At 39.8% G+C, this 16,494-nt stretch overlaps 2 protein-coding genes across 2 annotated transcripts; one reads left to right on the forward strand and one right to left on the reverse strand.

Moving 5' to 3' along the window:
* The first annotated feature begins 1,079 nt into the window (after nt 1-1,079).
* On the forward strand, nt 1,080-15,939 carry rtf2 (replication termination factor 2). Its single transcript, XM_080494643.1, has 9 exons — nt 1,080-1,213; nt 2,078-2,172; nt 2,376-2,469; nt 2,573-2,712; nt 2,967-3,045; nt 12,238-12,348; nt 12,546-12,591; nt 13,862-13,936; nt 14,099-15,939. The coding sequence occupies exons 1-9, from the start codon at nt 1,145-1,147 to the stop codon at nt 14,296-14,298; spliced, it is 909 nt and encodes a 302-aa protein (XP_080350769.1). The 5' UTR covers nt 1,080-1,144; the 3' UTR covers nt 14,299-15,939.
* gcnt7 (glucosaminyl (N-acetyl) transferase family member 7) lies at nt 5,656-8,760 on the reverse strand (the record flags this gene model as incomplete). Its single annotated transcript, XM_080494642.1, has 4 exons — nt 5,656-6,098; nt 6,553-6,648; nt 7,633-8,374; nt 8,542-8,760. The coding sequence occupies 4 exons, from the start codon at nt 8,758-8,760 to the stop codon at nt 5,797-5,799; spliced, it is 1,359 nt and encodes a 452-aa protein (XP_080350768.1). The 3' UTR covers nt 5,656-5,796.
* Nucleotides 15,940-16,494: the final 555 nt, after the last annotated feature.

Consider the following 16,494-nt stretch of genomic DNA (forward strand, 5'->3'; position numbering starts at 1 on the left):
CAGAGGTGTTGGTTTGCACAATCAGCCTGGGGCACTGTACTCTCTAAGATAGTTTGCTAACAGAGCTTTCACTCCATTGCCTTTAATGAAAATCCATACTAAACATTTAGCTCTGTGTGAGAAAGGGGGGAAATTCAATAAGACACATAACACAATTTATAAATTACAGGAAGAACCAATCGAACAGACAGGCAAAATGGAAAAATGTTTCAATGTTTATATTGTGAATTTTTCAACATTTTGACCAGGCGTGTGGCTTCTTGTGTGTGGTGAATACAAAGATGTTCAAAGCTGTTTTCTCAGCCAAAACGAAGTCCAGTGCTGTGTTTTTACTCACTCTTTGTTTCCACAAAGATTATTAGTCATGACGCCATGGATGTCTCCACTGAGGTATTCCCCAAACTAATGGTCGCTCTTGGACAGCACCATCGATAGTAAACTAATCTGCAGCCTGCAAGGCACAGGAAACAGATCTCATTAGCACTCATTGAACTATCTTCCAAGGAAACTTTCATCTTTAGACCACTCTGACAAGAGGCCTGAAAGCCAGACTAATGTCACTTACTAGTTCTGGCTTTAATGGCTGACTCAAAACGTCTTATAGATGGATGAGCAGTGGATGGGTGAAGTAATCTGTGTGAAATTGTTTACATGCATGACTACAGTGGTGTAAAAGGGGTCTCAGCTTAATGTATGATTTTGAAAATGCCAACATGACATTTTTTTAAATTGTTTTGTCCTTTTTTCGAAAAATGTATTTCCCTGCTATTATTTTCAGGTTGCTTGTGTGGATCAATAGATATTTTCACTTTGTATTTAAGGGATGATTAGCAATTATAAAATGTATATATTTGTTGCCTTTCGCAGGTCGAATTGTACCCCTTCCTCCCATTTGCTTAGAGTTTTCTTTTAGAATAAGCTGATGCCCATTGATATACGGAGCAATACTTCCACACTGTGGCTGTCGCCTTGAAATACAACTTCAGCATTTCCTCATTCAACCGCTGGAGGGCGACCTGAGATTCCTCACACATCCCGCGAGCTTTGCAAATCTCTCGTTTTTTGTTTACGAGCAGGGACTTCCGGTCTGCGAGCAGTTTTTGTCCGTGTTAACTCACCGCTTCGATTAAACTTCACATTCAAGATGGGATGTGACGGTGGTACGATTCCCAAAAGGCACGAACTCGTGAAAGGACCCAAAAAAGTTGAAAAGGCGAGTTTCCTGCGTTTAATTATTTGTTTCTTCCAATGTTGTGAGTGGAGTTGTCGTTATATGTCAGCTTGGTGCTAACAGGCTAATGCTAGCCAGAATGTAAACATGACTGTTTATCCACACATTGATTAAAGGATGATCCAAGCGCGCTCGGTGTAACATCGATAAAGTACTTATTTAATTTGTTTCCAAAACAAGTTTTCTTTTCCGAAATCTAAGGTTTTATACGTCAAATTTGCTCACTTACGTGGACAGAAGCGATAGAGACGATACACTTACAACCACCCTGCCACTACTTCTGAATGTACGGTGTAAATAATATTACTTAAGTTGACTTGAGTTTTGCTCATTTGGAATTATCTCTGTTAAATAAAATAATTTGTTTACATTATTTTTACGAGTTGCGGTTACGCTGCCACTATTTTTCTTCCCCAGTCTTTGCCTGGAAATCTTTATTTTCTCTCTCTAAATTCCGCGTTCAGTACATAAGTTAATAAAAAATATATTTTTCCATTGTGAAATACTAATTTTGTGAAGTAACAATTACTTGCACTGCTCCCCAAGGGGTTTCACTCAACCTTTAATATAATAAAATATTACCATTTAAAATGTAATCAATCCAATAAGAACAGGAAATTGACTCCCTACGATTCCCAGTGACATCCCCAGGACCAGTCAAGTAGAGCTAAAGGGCTACATTTGACCCCTGGGTATTATGATGTCCAGGTCTGTGAAAGGATGTATTTATAGAAAGCTGTCATAGTAAACATCAGTGTCATGGATGTATTTGTAAACACAGATTCCAAATGTTGTATCTTGTATTAATTAAAATGAGTGTTTATGGTGGGGTTCTTTCATTTCCAGGTTGATAAAAGTGCTGAATTGGCAGCCAAGTGGAAGTATTGTGCCCTGAGCCAGGAGAAACTCAGACGTCCTATTGTTACCTGTGAACTGGGAAAGTAAGTCTTTTTCTTTCACCACGAGCAAGGAAGTTGTTTTGGTACTCAGGTGGAGAAAATATATTTTAATGATGCAATAGAGTTGACCTATATCATTTCTACACTTCAATTGACGTGGAGAAAACTGTTTTGTTAGTAAATTCACTCCATTCCAATATAATGCCACACATTGTTCTTAAATTCTGGTCCATGTTATTTTTCAGGCTGTATAACAAAGATGCAATCATTGAATACCTTCTTGACAAGTCTGCCGAGAGGCCCAATACTGAGGCTGTCGTACATATCCGTGGGACAAGGGTATATCAGTTTAAAAAATTGTTTTTATTAAAATAAACAAGAATAATGGTCATTTCTCTGCTTGGGTGATATACTGATTGTTATTTTCCCATTCTTACTGTAGGATATAAAGGAGCTCAACCTCACTGATAACCCTGAATGGGAGGGAGAGGGGAGAAATACTAAAGGAGACAAATATGAGGACATCTACTGCGGAATGTTCATTTGCCCCGTTGTGGGGCTGGAGATGAATGGAAAGCACAGGTAAATACTATCATCTGAACTTAAAAGATAAAGACATTGTCATTTTTTCTTCACTGAAGGATCTGTTTATCATAAATAACAGCTCTGTTGCCAATTGATACTGTGTTGATCGTAACTCAGCTATTTTATTTAACATAGGATAAACGTATTTGCAGATATCACAATCTTGTTTCAAGTTTTTACTTTACAGTGCGTGGTGATGGCACTATACACTGGAATTTTGTTGAAAATAACCCAAGTGTTTCTTTCTTCAGATTCTGTTACCTGCAGACATGTGGCTGTGTCTTTTCTGACAGAGCTCTGAAAGAGGTCAAGACAGAAATCTGCCACAAGGTGAGCAAACACTATGGTTTTGTTTCTTGGTTATTTGTTTGCAGTTAGTTCCCTACTATTAGCTATAAATGTCATGTTCTGGCATCAGTTATGATGTGTTATCATTAGGGATGGGTACCAAATTCTGTAATTTTATAGGTACCGACCGAATTCTGTCGGTATTTCTGAGTACTGATTTACATTAAATCAAACGGTACCATATTTTGGTACCTAAATAGATCCTTGTGACTGAGGGAGTGGAAGAGTAGGCGATTTCTCCAAGTTGCTGCTTTTAGAAACGCAATGCAGATTACGCTTGCTGCAATATATGCGGGGAAGTGCAGGGCCAGTGCTAGTAATACCCCTGTTCTGAGGAAGTACCTGGTTTAGCATGAGGTTTTTCTCAAGGCTGAAGAGTGCGCAATGTGACATAATCAGATCTACTATCACGGATCTACAGATATACCATCACAATGTTTCAAGAGGGGAAAGGAATAGGAGGACATGGAGCTGGCTTTTAATGTGACCACTATTAAGAAAAAAAATACTGCATGGTTGTATGTTGTTTTGATATATTTGTTAAAGTGTACATATTGAGAAATAAATATGTTCAATTGAAAGATGTGACAAAGTAACTGGGATATTACTGTTGATCGCACTGTGGTTGGCAAGTGCTTTCATGCAGCTACATGTTGCAACGCTCACAGAAGAACACTTCAAAGTCTAAACTGTCATTGTGTGACGCATCAGTTGGAGAAATAGTCTCAAATGTGAAAAGATATATTGAGATTCTTCTGTCATGTAAATGAGCTGAGCACTTCGAAACATAAGGCATGTGAGAATAAACTATGATATGATGTTCCAGCTGAGGTGGGAGAACATCGTGGCAGAGTTTGAAAATTTTTTGATTGACACTTTGCCAACAGTTTCTCTGTCATGGACACATGCACCCACATAAACATATACACATGCAACAGTATGGTAAAATAAAATTAGAAACTGTTGCAAACTGTGGGAAGTCATCATACACTTCATTTCTCTCTGTGTATCCCGTTGAGGCAGTAAGCCCCTCTGCTTCATCTGGTCACAGCAGAGTATGTGAACACATATTTTTCTCATTTTTAGCTTCACTGTTCCACTCTTTAACCCATTTCTGTCAGTGACCCAATTGAACTCGCATGAGAATTTCCCAGAAACCCGCCCACAAAACTATTTTTGTTTTTGGACTGTTAGTGTTAAGCACTTAACTGTCGTCACAATTTCCCATGAACAGGCTATTTTGAGGTAGGAAGCAGAAATGATAACTGCTCTTGTTTCTCTCGAAGTGAAAACATCCAGTTTGCAACTGAAAATGTATGTAAAAAAAATTCACAAATGTTTTTGAGGAAAACTGTTTCTGGAGACCTGGTATGCAGTTTTAATTTATTGCATCTTGTATATCAAATGCTGTATGCTGAGTTAAAAGTACTGTATGCACTATAAGCTTGAACATGTGTCAAAACATTACAAAGAAAAATTTCACCTTTCGCACATCCGTTGTGATCTTCTATAGCCATGTTTCTGAAGCCCATCATTTATTGTGTTTGGTCTGTTTAGAGCTCCTTCGTTTCTGCTGCATTCAAACTTTAATTGAATAAGGACTCGGGGCTACTTTGTGAATGGCCTTTGGTTATCTTGTTTGTTATTGACCATAAAGGCAGTCCAGTCGAGCTCTGTTTGACCTTGATTGGCCAGTAAAGTCGTGGCATGAAAACCTACACACACAAAAAATACCACAATCTTTTTCCCGTGTTTTAGTGCAAACAACATATAATGAAGGTGCAATGAGAAGTCACCAGAATTCTCTTCTGACAAATCTTGTCAAAATCCCATCTCTTCTCAAGTTATACATTTGCTCTGGTCTTCAGCATGAAACATGTTTTATTTTCTCTTTGTACTTCTTTTAAATTCTAAATATTGAGATGACTATATTTAGAATTTAGAAATCTATATTTAGATTAGGTTGCATTTTATATAGTGTCATCCTGTAGGCCGGATTGATGTATGACCGCACTTCAAAGTTGACAGTATCCTTTGTTTTTTTAAATAGATTTTTTTGGTTTTCTTTTCTTGCTGTATCAGAGATTGATGGTGAACAATTTGATTGAGTTGCTATTGACACTGTGACACGTCGTATCAACCATTGTAGCATTCATTTAATCTTCAATCCATCGGCTTATGTTTTACCTGTACTATGAAGTAACACTGGCACATGTACCCAGCCTCGGGTGTTCTTGAGGCCAGAGATGGTTTGGAGACGCTTTAGAAGTTATATTTTAACCTTCCTGTTAATACTCAAAATACACTGAATCTTACACCAGTTTCCAAAATGAGGCAAGAAAACAATGTTGACTTTGACATTATTTCTGAGATGCGTTGCCTTTTGTAATGTAAAAATAAGCTTTAACTGTAGTGTTTGTTGCACTTTATAAAGAGGGGAGAATGTTTATTTTAACATATTTCCCTTTATTCGTGTACACTTTCTGTTTCCTAACTGTGGAAAATCAAGATAAACAACCACCAATAAATTAGTCAAAAGTATTTGTAATAAACTAGAGAATAATAAATTATTTAAATATGTCAAATCCTAAACGCATTGAATACTTGCTGTAACATATTTGCCTCACATGCCAATAGTAGTCCACCGTCATACACACTCTAATAAGATAAACAAGTAAAAAGCTTCATGAATACATTCAACTGTACATCAGAACATAGAGGTGCACAGTGCAGTCACCCCATCTTTCTCAGTTTAATTTCCTCCCGCTCCCATTTGGACAGGGACAGCCACCGAACGAGTGCAAATGATCCGCTGCTGCCGCTGCTCTTTGATTGGATCTGTGTGGCCAGCAGCCACGAGGGCTCGACGGGAACAGTGGCCTGGTTCAGCACTTTGTTCCTGTGCCACTGCTCCAGACAGTCCAGTGCCTCAGGGAAGCTTTTACTTTCAAACTTATTGGCAAACATGCTGTTCCGGTTGATGATCCATGGCAGGTCTTCTATTCCATAGACGCAGATGTCCCGTATGTAATGCCCTGCAAAACGACATTATAGTGGTCAGGTTGCTCGATGCATGTGTGTTCATCAGTAGACCCGTGTGCTGTTGAATTCAAATTTTGTTTTTGCCCAATTATAACCAAATACAGAGAAAAACACTTTATGAATTCGACAAAGTTACAAGCTGATTTAAAAAAAACCCAAACAGTTGCTTCTGTTTAAGAATGCGGGGCTGTAATAAAACAACTCCCACTTGTTGAAGGTCACATAAAACATCCAGTACACCCCACAGAAAATATTCCTATCTTTTAAAAAAAAAGCCTTCTTATCGTGTATTGTTGAGTAAATAGGAAGCAGCCCAGTAATCGGTTTCTTAATCCTGTGTGGAGTTAAAACATCCACAAGACAAAGTTGAAACCAGTTGCTGGTCACGTGTTGGTGAATAAGAAGGAGAGTTTTAAGAAAACATGATATTTTTTGTCTTTATTCTACCTTTGCAACCACTGTGTGCTCGTCCCTCCTGGTCCCTCCACTTGATGGCCCGGATGTCTCCCTCCCATCCCCCGTCAATGTGGCTCCCTGGAACTCCTTCAAGCATGCAGCCAGACAAAGTTAATCACCGTTATATGACTTAATGTAATTGTGAACATTTACTCGGTCCGGCTCAAAACGTGTCTCTTCTATCTTCACAATTGGATGCTTCTCGCAGAAAAGTTTCCGGAAAATGCTGTGTTGATAATCTTTATTAGATGTGCGGGGAAATGATCCACCATGCAGTTGGCATAACTGTCACTGAGCACTCAGCCATGTTTAATGTCGTGAAAGTGAAAGTGGCCTCGGCCACGCAGATTCTGTGACTCTGATTTTGACATTTGAGCATCACCAGTAAACTATATTTGAAACGTTGATTATATTACAGAAAACAAATGTTTGATTGTGGCCACAGTGCTTGTTAATAGCAAACTACCATATTCCTGAAGACTCACAAATAATGCCTTGACTGATTACAAGGTACTCATTTCAAAAAAAAAAAAAGGAAGGCAGACCAATGAAAATCAAAGTGAATATATATCAGGAAACATAGACGTTGTGAGCTTTGCCTTATTTAATACCTCTATCTTAAAGGTGAGGATTAAGAATGAATCTGGCTTGTGTATTGTCAAGATAAATGTAAAATCCATAATGTTCTTACTAAAGGTCTCATTGCACCTATTTTATATGGCAGTTATTGAATAAAAATATCAAAACGAATGCATGTTTCTATAAACTATGGATCTGCAGAGCTGTGATGCATAGTGGTAGTCATTTTCCGACAGGCTCCTTTTAAAGTTTGTTGTACATCGATAGGTCATTCTGCATTCCGTTATAGGCCTAAGGGATTCCATGCTGTACTTTGATCTGATGTAACTTTGGTCAAGAACCTCTTCTATGTTTAACTTTAGCTGAGATCACTTTTCTGTGCCTCAAATACACTGATTTAGTCAAACTCTGTTAAACTGATTTTTACACTGTCAATTCAAACTTGAGGCCAATAATCAAGTTAATTCATCTTCTTGAACCTTATTGTTTTACCTTTGATGTGGTTCAGCGTCACCCAGTAGTGCTCATCTGGACTGAATGTGTCTTTGGACCACTCCAAGAGGTCATGGGCTGCTGGGCTTTTCAAAACGAACCCCACAAAATCCCTTGTGAGAGCATAGTAGGCTGTTCCAAAATACACCTGCAGATTGTGTGGAGGAGGTCCTTTCTTCAGTCCTGGCCCTTTCGGAACTACGTGTGACCCGGTGATCTCTTTGTGCTGAAGGTGTGTCCTGTGCCTCATCCACACTGGCTGTTTGACCCCAGGCGTCATGTTTCTGTCCCTCCACTCTTTGCTCTGCATATATTGCACCAGTTCCCAGTTGCTCTTGACCGGGAAGTCCTGCCCGCACAGATTCACCACCTTTTTCCAGCCGACCTTGGACTTTGTTAGATCCTTCATGCAGTTCACGTCGGCTTGCAGGCGAGAAAACCCGGCATAAGTCACTGTCTCACTTTTACTGGAGAGGAAGGTGTTATTGAAGCAGCTGGCTAGATTTTCGACGGCCCTCCGGTATTCCCATGAAGCCTTTGCATCCACGTGAATGCAGTACACATTCTGTGGCATGTAAATGGCCCGAAACAGCCGCACAAAAAGCTCCAATTCTTTGTGAACAGTCACGATAAAAGCTAACGGATAGGCCTCCTCTTCCAGGCTTAAAGGCTTCGTGATGAAGTGTAGATCTCTCGTCAGATTGGAACACTGCAGACCACCATTCAAAGCATAGCCTTCCACCTATGGACACAAAAATACCACTTTTGAATTTAGTGTTCTTGGATAATAACAAATGAAAGAGAATGGGACTCGCAACACCCATAAGCACTACCGGGATACTGGTACTCAATTCCGAGTTTTCAGTGCAGATCACTGCTCACATATACACATAAAACAAACAAGCGTACCTGGCAGTCACGTCGCGACCACTCCACTCCTTTCTCTGCGCCCGGCAGAAAAGCTTTACATCCGGCGGAGAAGGGCCTACAACTGGCTGCGGGGCTGTTAGGCTGTGAGGGCTGCAGCTCAGTTGGCATCCAGGTTCTCAAATAGATTAGTGAACAGATGATAATACTCATCCCAAGGCACAAGAGGAAGCTGCATTTTGTCCCTTCCAGCAGGCACATAATAACCGTGTTTCTCTTTTGTTCCCAAACACCTCCACAGATAAAGATCCTGTAACAGAGGCGTCACAATTGGTTATTTGCAGAAAGGCACTGTACCGCTGGGGAATTTTTAAATGGGGTTAAATATGTGGGTTGGATCTAATTGATTTGATATTAATTCAGTGTACTAGTTCTGGCCTATTATTGCTGTATCTTATATATGGCAGCGAAGCATATCTGGTTGATGCTTTGCAATGATTTTGCTGATGTGCTTTAAACCTAAGTACGGAATAGCAGATTTATCCTGCAGCCAACCGTCCGATCCCGTGGAGAAAAATAACTAAAATGATAAAGAAACAAGAAATTCTCTCAGACTGTGAACCTGGTAGAAAAAAAACAATAAATAGCAACGTTAAAAAGAAGACTAATTGATAGATTAATGAGAAACTCTGCAAAACCTGTTAGTAGAATGAATGCAGCTGTTTTTGCAGAACAGGAAAACCTGTATGTGCAAGGTACAACAGATAGCATCGAATAAGTAAACAATGAGATACAAAAACAGACCACTGGTTTCAGGTCAGAGTAGGAGAGACAAGGTCAATTGTATCCCAGGAATACGTGTCAGACTTGTTCCCCCGATGCTTTTGGCTTGCTGTTATTTCAAATACAGTTGTTGCCTTGAACACATTTTTGCAATATTTATAAGCAACCTCAAGAGATGTCCTGTATCACTGTGCACTTAACAGCCTGCTTTGCCTCTCTGGCAGAAACACATTCAGTCAGATACTTGTGATACAGGACTACGCAGTGCATCTCGGCAAATCGCCTGACAGTTTTTCACTCATGACGCGCATCATTAAAAACAAGCTGTCAGAATTTGCTTGTGTTTTGCATGCTGGAAGCTGCATGTGATGCCAAATCCATTTCTTACTGGACTATCAAGCTTGTTTTCTATCGAAAATGTATATACACAAGTCAACCTCAATTGTGATATTGATTATTTTAAAAACCGTTTTAAGTCACAAATCAATGCCTAAGCAGTCTTTGGAGGGTCAAGGAGCTTTCTTTTTTATTGTATTTTAAGAACACAGCTCTTACCAGAGACGAGATTTAAGCAATCATAAACCTTTGTGCTTGGAAAACTTTGTCATATTTGTTAATGTTTGATTTGTTTTTAAAATCTGACATTAAACTTGCTCTTCTGCTACAAAACTGAAGAGTCACCACAGAAAAATATCAAAATTAGTCAGCATTTGCTAAATATAAAAAATGTTGCTGAAAGGCCAATGCTGACTTGGTCACAGCCATTTTTTCTGGTCATCATTAAATACAAGAACTGTGAAAAGAGGAATTAGTGAAAACAGAAATGAATCCCATGGCTATTAAAGCCCAGGTGAAAATAGCAGTAAAGATGCAGATTTCCATAGGGGTGCTGCCATAGTAATGTGAGTGTTTGTTAATCTTCAGTGGAGATGAATCCTTCCAACAAAGTGGAAAAATTTTCCCGAGCCAAACTACTTTTTGTTTGTTCTCAATGTTTGTCAGTTTATTTTCAGTTTAATAGCGTTGGCTTCTTTTTTATCACGTAATTATCGATTCACATCACTTGAATTCATTCAGGGATTGCAAAAATCATTTACCTTTGACTCAGGTCTGTCTGTAGTCCTTTCTGGTGAACTTCATCCAGCAGCGGCTGTTTGATCCTCTGTTACCCAGACAGCTACATGGAGTTGTACTGGTACACTCCATTCGCGGTCCTGCAGTGAACACAGGTCATTTCCATCGGCTCCATCATCCACAGCAGCAGCAGCAGCAGCAGCAGCGAAGTCTGATGTGTTTTTCAGCTAAATTTGGTTGTCAGAAATGTTGACTTTGGTTCAGGCAGGGAGGCAGCGCTCTCTCAGCTTCAGATTATCAGAGTGAGACACAGCGTTATGCGAAAGTGTGTGTGTGTGTGTGTGTGTTTTTTTTTTTCGCTCGCTGTGCTCATTGCTGATTAAGTCGCTCCCCTCCACAACCCCATGAGACAAGGTCCATCCCTGCCTGGTTACCAGCACTGACACCCAGTCACACACATTACCATACTCTCTCGCTCTCTCTCTCTCTCTCTCTCTCTCTCTCTCTCTCTCTGTCTCTCTCTCTCTGTCTCTGCCTCAGTGGATTTTTCCACTCCTCCATGCACTCAGTGGTCCACACATCTCGCTCTCACATTTTCATATATATTCACCTGATCCGTTGACCTCAGGTTCCCTGCTCCTTTGTCCTCTCAGACATACTAAATACCAGTTCGTCTGCCCAACACAAGGTGTCCATGTCGATTTATCCACAGCGTCTCTCTCCAGTGAGTGCCGGACTCGCTGTCCCGTGTTGCCGGTTGTACGCTGACTCGTTCCCCCGCCTGTTTGATAAGGAGTTGAGGTCACCGGTGGCCCCGGTCATCTGTGGTGACAGCCACAGCAGAGTGACTGACTTCAGAGCAGCACAGAGTTTGTTTGCTGCTTGCTCAGCTTCTGAGATTATCCCTCTTGTGTTGGACAGAGCACATGGCCAGAGTTCACACCCACTGAGCCGCATTGCTACCACACAATGGATCCCCTGCTGGTCACTCTGGACTCTGATAGTTGTATTTCTACTTGGGTGTGTTAGGCCTTTTTTTGTTTTTTTTTCCTTTCTTATAAATCTACTGTATTATCTTTACTGTTCTGATAAAACACAAGATCATGAATGTTTTCATCAGAAATGTATACTTTAAAAAAAAAATGTTTTAGTTTGACTGGTTTGTCCACACATAATCTTTGTTTTACAACTAGATTTTTATAAATTTTTTTACATCACACACAATTACTCAACATTTTAGAAACTGTTTATCCAAGTTCTCTTTGGGAAAAAAAAAATACTGAAAATCAATCAGTGTGAAGTGATGTATGCACAAATGTGATTAGGACCCAGAAAATGATTAAACCTTTGATTTGGAGTTGGACGATGTGATATTTGTGCTTTGCAAATTAAAATGTTAAAGGAGATTACAGTTCCCGGAATCAAGCTGTTCAAGGAAGTTAAGTTCCCTTCGTCTCCATCATTCATTCCCTCGATCTGAGCATGTGTGACAGATTGAATTTGCAAGTTGCCCTTTTGCTTCACAGAGTTTAGTTTGGTTTTTTTCCATTGGAGTAAACTCAACACTTAAGTGAAATTAAGCAAATTAAGTGAAAAATGAGGCGTTGTGCCTGGGAAATTGTCTCTTTAGTGTTCCTAATTACTTGGCTCAGCAAATATTTGCATTTTTATTTTGCAATATAAAATAAAAGTGCAGTTTTTGTATGGAAATTCTCCTGTCGTAGCTACATAGCCAGACTACTTTCATGCTTTCCATCAAGAAAGGTAAACAAACCATGGCTTTGCAAGACAAAGCAGGGCTCCTTCTCCTTACCTGTTGTGCATCTCAACCTTGTGAAAACAACTTAAATTTGTGTGTGTGTGCGTGTGTGTGTGTTTCAGTGTGGAGATCCATTCAAAAGTGAGGATGTCGTTGTGCTCAATGGCACTAAGGAGGAGGTGGAGAAGCTGAAAGAGAAGATGGGAGAGAGGCGAGCCAAAGCCAAAACAAAGGTACCAACAATCTTCAACTTGTATGAAATGATGAGATAATGTGAATATTTTTCATCTTTCTTTAGAACAGAATCTTTAAAAAAAACAAAACAATTACACATCGGATTAAATTGATCACTCAAGGTGAAGTTTATAACAGGGTGAGCGTTTTTTGTGTGTGTATTTTTCTAATTATCCTCGCCTTTTCTTTCTTTTAGAAATCAAAGAAGAGCAAAGCAGCCGAAACGGTGTCCGCACCATCAGGTTTGTGTAAAGCCACTTTTGTTCAGCATTTACATAAACAAAACCATACACTGCAAAATGCCCGAAAATGCACTTCTTCATTTGTATAATTTTTGAATCTGTTGTTGCGGTATTCAAAACATGAACTCTGATGATGATATATATAGCTTGTGGTTGAACACCTGGGTGTTGTCCTATCCATTCCTGTGACCTTTTTAGTCCAGTCATGCTCAGTAACCAGAGTTGTTTTGTGAAATACTTTATTCACCACAATTCCCTGAAAGTTGATGAGCACAAGGCTGCTGCTTTGTTGTGAAGTGGACTTCCTCAGCTGTAAATCACTGCTGCCACCAGCAGAGAGCACATTTTATTCACTGCCATGACTGTCATGACAAAACAAAAAAAATAAAAACGTGCTTTATCTTGGTTTGATGTGGCGTGTCAGAGTAGCTTTCAAAAACTGGACTTATATTTTACAGACTCTGTTGATTCGTACCTTCCCTCATTCATGGCCCGAATACCGTTTGCTGCTTTTTAGTCATTTCTTATTTTAGGAAAAGTACACCCAGCTGCAATGAGGTCAGAGATTTGTTACAGATTAAGCATTGATTTGAAGCTCTGTTGAAACGGCGACTCACCTCTGTATTGATTTGAATCACCGATTCTCATGAAAGAGTGGAAAAAAAGAGAAAGGTGGGGTGGGTTTCTATGTGGCTGCTGGATCAGAGAGCTGAAGTCTGTCCTCAGAGACTGTTGGTGTGGTTTCCTCTTCGGGACGGCACAAAGTGAACAGGATGTTAGCCGCAAAACACCTGATCTTTATTTCTTGTGCACCAATTGAAAACAAACTTCGCATTGAAAGTTCAGAAGTGTGCTCTTCCTGCTTGTGAAAAATGCTTTTGTGATCACACAAAAAAAAAACAAAGGGCTTTTTGTTTTTTTTTAACTATTACGTTTAGCCATTGGAAAACCGCCAGGTAATATTTGAAAGTCATATCTTCCCCCACATTGTTCCCCGAAATGTGTTCTAAACAGCATGACATTTCTTAAACCAAAGCAGTGTTTCTCTGTAGACTAATGTGAAGTAAAGCAGGCGCAAAGTTCCGGGTTTCAGTTTTTCCATTATGACCTCGACTATTACAAATTACATACTAAAACATTTAGTCATATTTCTTTTTTTAGATGTTTTCAGGAGGATCATGAGTTGTTTAATTGACAGTGAGTAAGAGATCATGCCTTCCTGGCAGGTCACCATTCATACCGAATTTCCCCGCTTGTTTTGTCTTGACAGAAAACTCTCCGTCTCCACCTGTGGATGTAGCGGGAAGCAGCTCGAGTCAAAACGATGGCGACAAGAGCGAGTCAAGTGGGTATCTTGACGACATGACAATGCAGTTTTACATGATTTCGCCACTGAATTAATCTCAATAATGAGTCAAAATTAGAAGGCATTTTACGTGTGATTTTTGTGTCCCCGCATTGCTTCCATCCTGATGTTGTTTCTCCCTCTCGTCGTTGCTCCTCCCAGCTGAGGCCGAGCCGTCTGGATCCTCCGGCTCCTCCAATGGCACCAAGTCGTCGACGGCTTCAGCCACAACCAAGAGGTCCATCCAGAGCATGGAGGAAAAGTCCGAGGCATTTAAATCCCTGTTCACCACCCACAGCTCCGCGAAGCGCACCAAAGAGCAGACGTCCAACTGGGTCACCCACACCCCGTATCACTTCTAGTTACTGCTCCTCCCAGCGGAGCCCCTCATTTTTAGCTTGCTCACATTTGGAAAATAATGATTAAAAAAAAAAAAATACGCAAAAGCCACAGCATTTAGTACTCGGAGCTTGAATTGCCTTCGTTTTTTCTATTCAACAGGATACTAGATAGATATTTTAGTTCAAAGCCCTGCAACAGATTCATTCCCCACGCATGCAAACAATTGACCAACATCATTCTGGAGGTGAACAGGTTTGGGGGAAATAAATATTAATGTTGACATTCTCAAAAATACAGTTGTACATTTTTACACTAAAGCTAAAAGAAACATTTGAAGCATCAAATGTCTTGTTGCAGCTCCAGCCCCCATTGACAACAAAGTGCTGTTTGTGGTCCTTGAGTTTGATTTGATCCATGATTTAGGGAGAAAAAAACAACAACAACTGGATTTTTGAGTATTTTTTTTAGAATTTTATTTGGTAAAGATTTTGTCCATCCGATTTTAATAAATATGAAGATATTTTTTGGTGATGTATCCAATATTTTCATGCCTTGTAGGCTAAGATAATAAAGCAACAGTTGGAATAAAGAACGTTGATGTGATATTCAAGCTTTTGGAGATGAACCTGTATTTTCTTGGCATCAAGCCAGTGGCAGAGCATGCAAACCCTTCAAAAAGGCATCTCATATTGCTGCTGTGGCGTCATCGCGCCAATCGTGTGTTCATGCTACAGCCAGCAGTTCGGCAGGTGTACTTAATGTTGTGGCCTATGAGTGTGTGTCACCTCACTTGACCTCTAATAATGTCTCAGCTTGTCTCTTCATTCCCCAGTAGCTCAGTGTTTACTCCTTGAGCTGTGCAGACTCTTTGTTTTGTAAGCTAATTCCTCCCCCATGATTTCCCCCGCATCTCTGTGTCTCCCTCGCAGGTGCTCAGGGAATTAGGACCCTGGCAGCTTTGTCATTTTTGCCGTCTCCTAGTGGACAGAGCACAACTTTGTAATGCGAGCTGAAAGGATGGCACCAGTTGAGAGAGAGAGGTCATGTGGGATTAATTTCACTCATTTAAGGTGAATAAAGGAAAAAGTTGCGCATTTCATAGAACGTCTTACCGAGTTCCAAATGTCTTCTGTATAACTTAATAGTGTCCACTCAGTCCTCATTTTTCCTCATATTGACCAGATTCAGCAGATAATTAATTTTCTTTTTTGTCCTTTCTTCAGTTGCTGCTTAACCCATTTTTTTATAAAAAAAAATATTTTAAAAAGGAAGGGAAAAAAAACATTGAGGTTAACAACATGAAGACTGTTTAAAGCATCTGTTGTTTGTATTGGATTTTCTGATGTGCACAAATAAAAGCACATGCAGCAACGTAGAGCAGGGACTTCAGTGTGACAGAACAATGGGTAATGGGCTTTATTCACTTTGGAGCATCACAAGCTTCAATGTATTTCTGTAATTCTTTCAGATGAGGGGCCTCCCTTTGTGTTTCTGCGGGCCTTTGTCAGCATCCTTTGATGTGAAACGTTGCACAGTATGTTTCTGCAACACATTGAAATTGAACACACTCCTTTTTTTTTGAGGGAGGTTAAACATGGTTTGTTCTTTTTGTCGCAATTCCATATGCTGTTTCTTTTGCATGTAGCAAGCAATTGTCACAATAAATTTATATCCAATCACATTACTCGCTCACTCCATTGCATTGACTTAACTACCTAGGCTGAGCTGCAATTGAAATACAAAGCAACGATTACTGCACCTCGTCTCTGAGGTACACAATGCAACGAATTGCAAGAAAGGGCAACGGTCACCTGAGATGATATCAACCGTCACCAGCTCCCTGTTGTGGTTTTCAGGGGAACGTACGCGTCAAAAACAAACTATAAAAAGCTCCACTCATGCAGTCTTCATTTTGCTGTTGGTGTGAAAACGAGCTCTGACTTAAGAGTGTGTGTGCGGGATCAAAATCAGAGAGGTCAAAACAGCAGAATCCAATGATGACGTGTTTCAAAATAGTGTCCAAATACTCAAACATTTAAATTATTTTAGGATACAAATCTACATAAAACTAAGTAGTAGTAATAACATGAAAATATAAATTTTCTCTATTGGCCTCCTGTTTATTAAGTCGATATTAACTACACATACAGTGTACAATCACATACAAGTGTCAAATCAAAGTAAATTCAAATGCAACGAAGAAACAAACCAAGTTA

The sequence above is a fragment of the Blennius ocellaris genome, assembly GCF_963422515.1.
Source record: "Blennius ocellaris genome assembly, chromosome: 4".
Lineage (NCBI taxonomy): Eukaryota > Metazoa > Chordata > Actinopteri > Blenniiformes > Blenniidae > Blennius > Blennius ocellaris.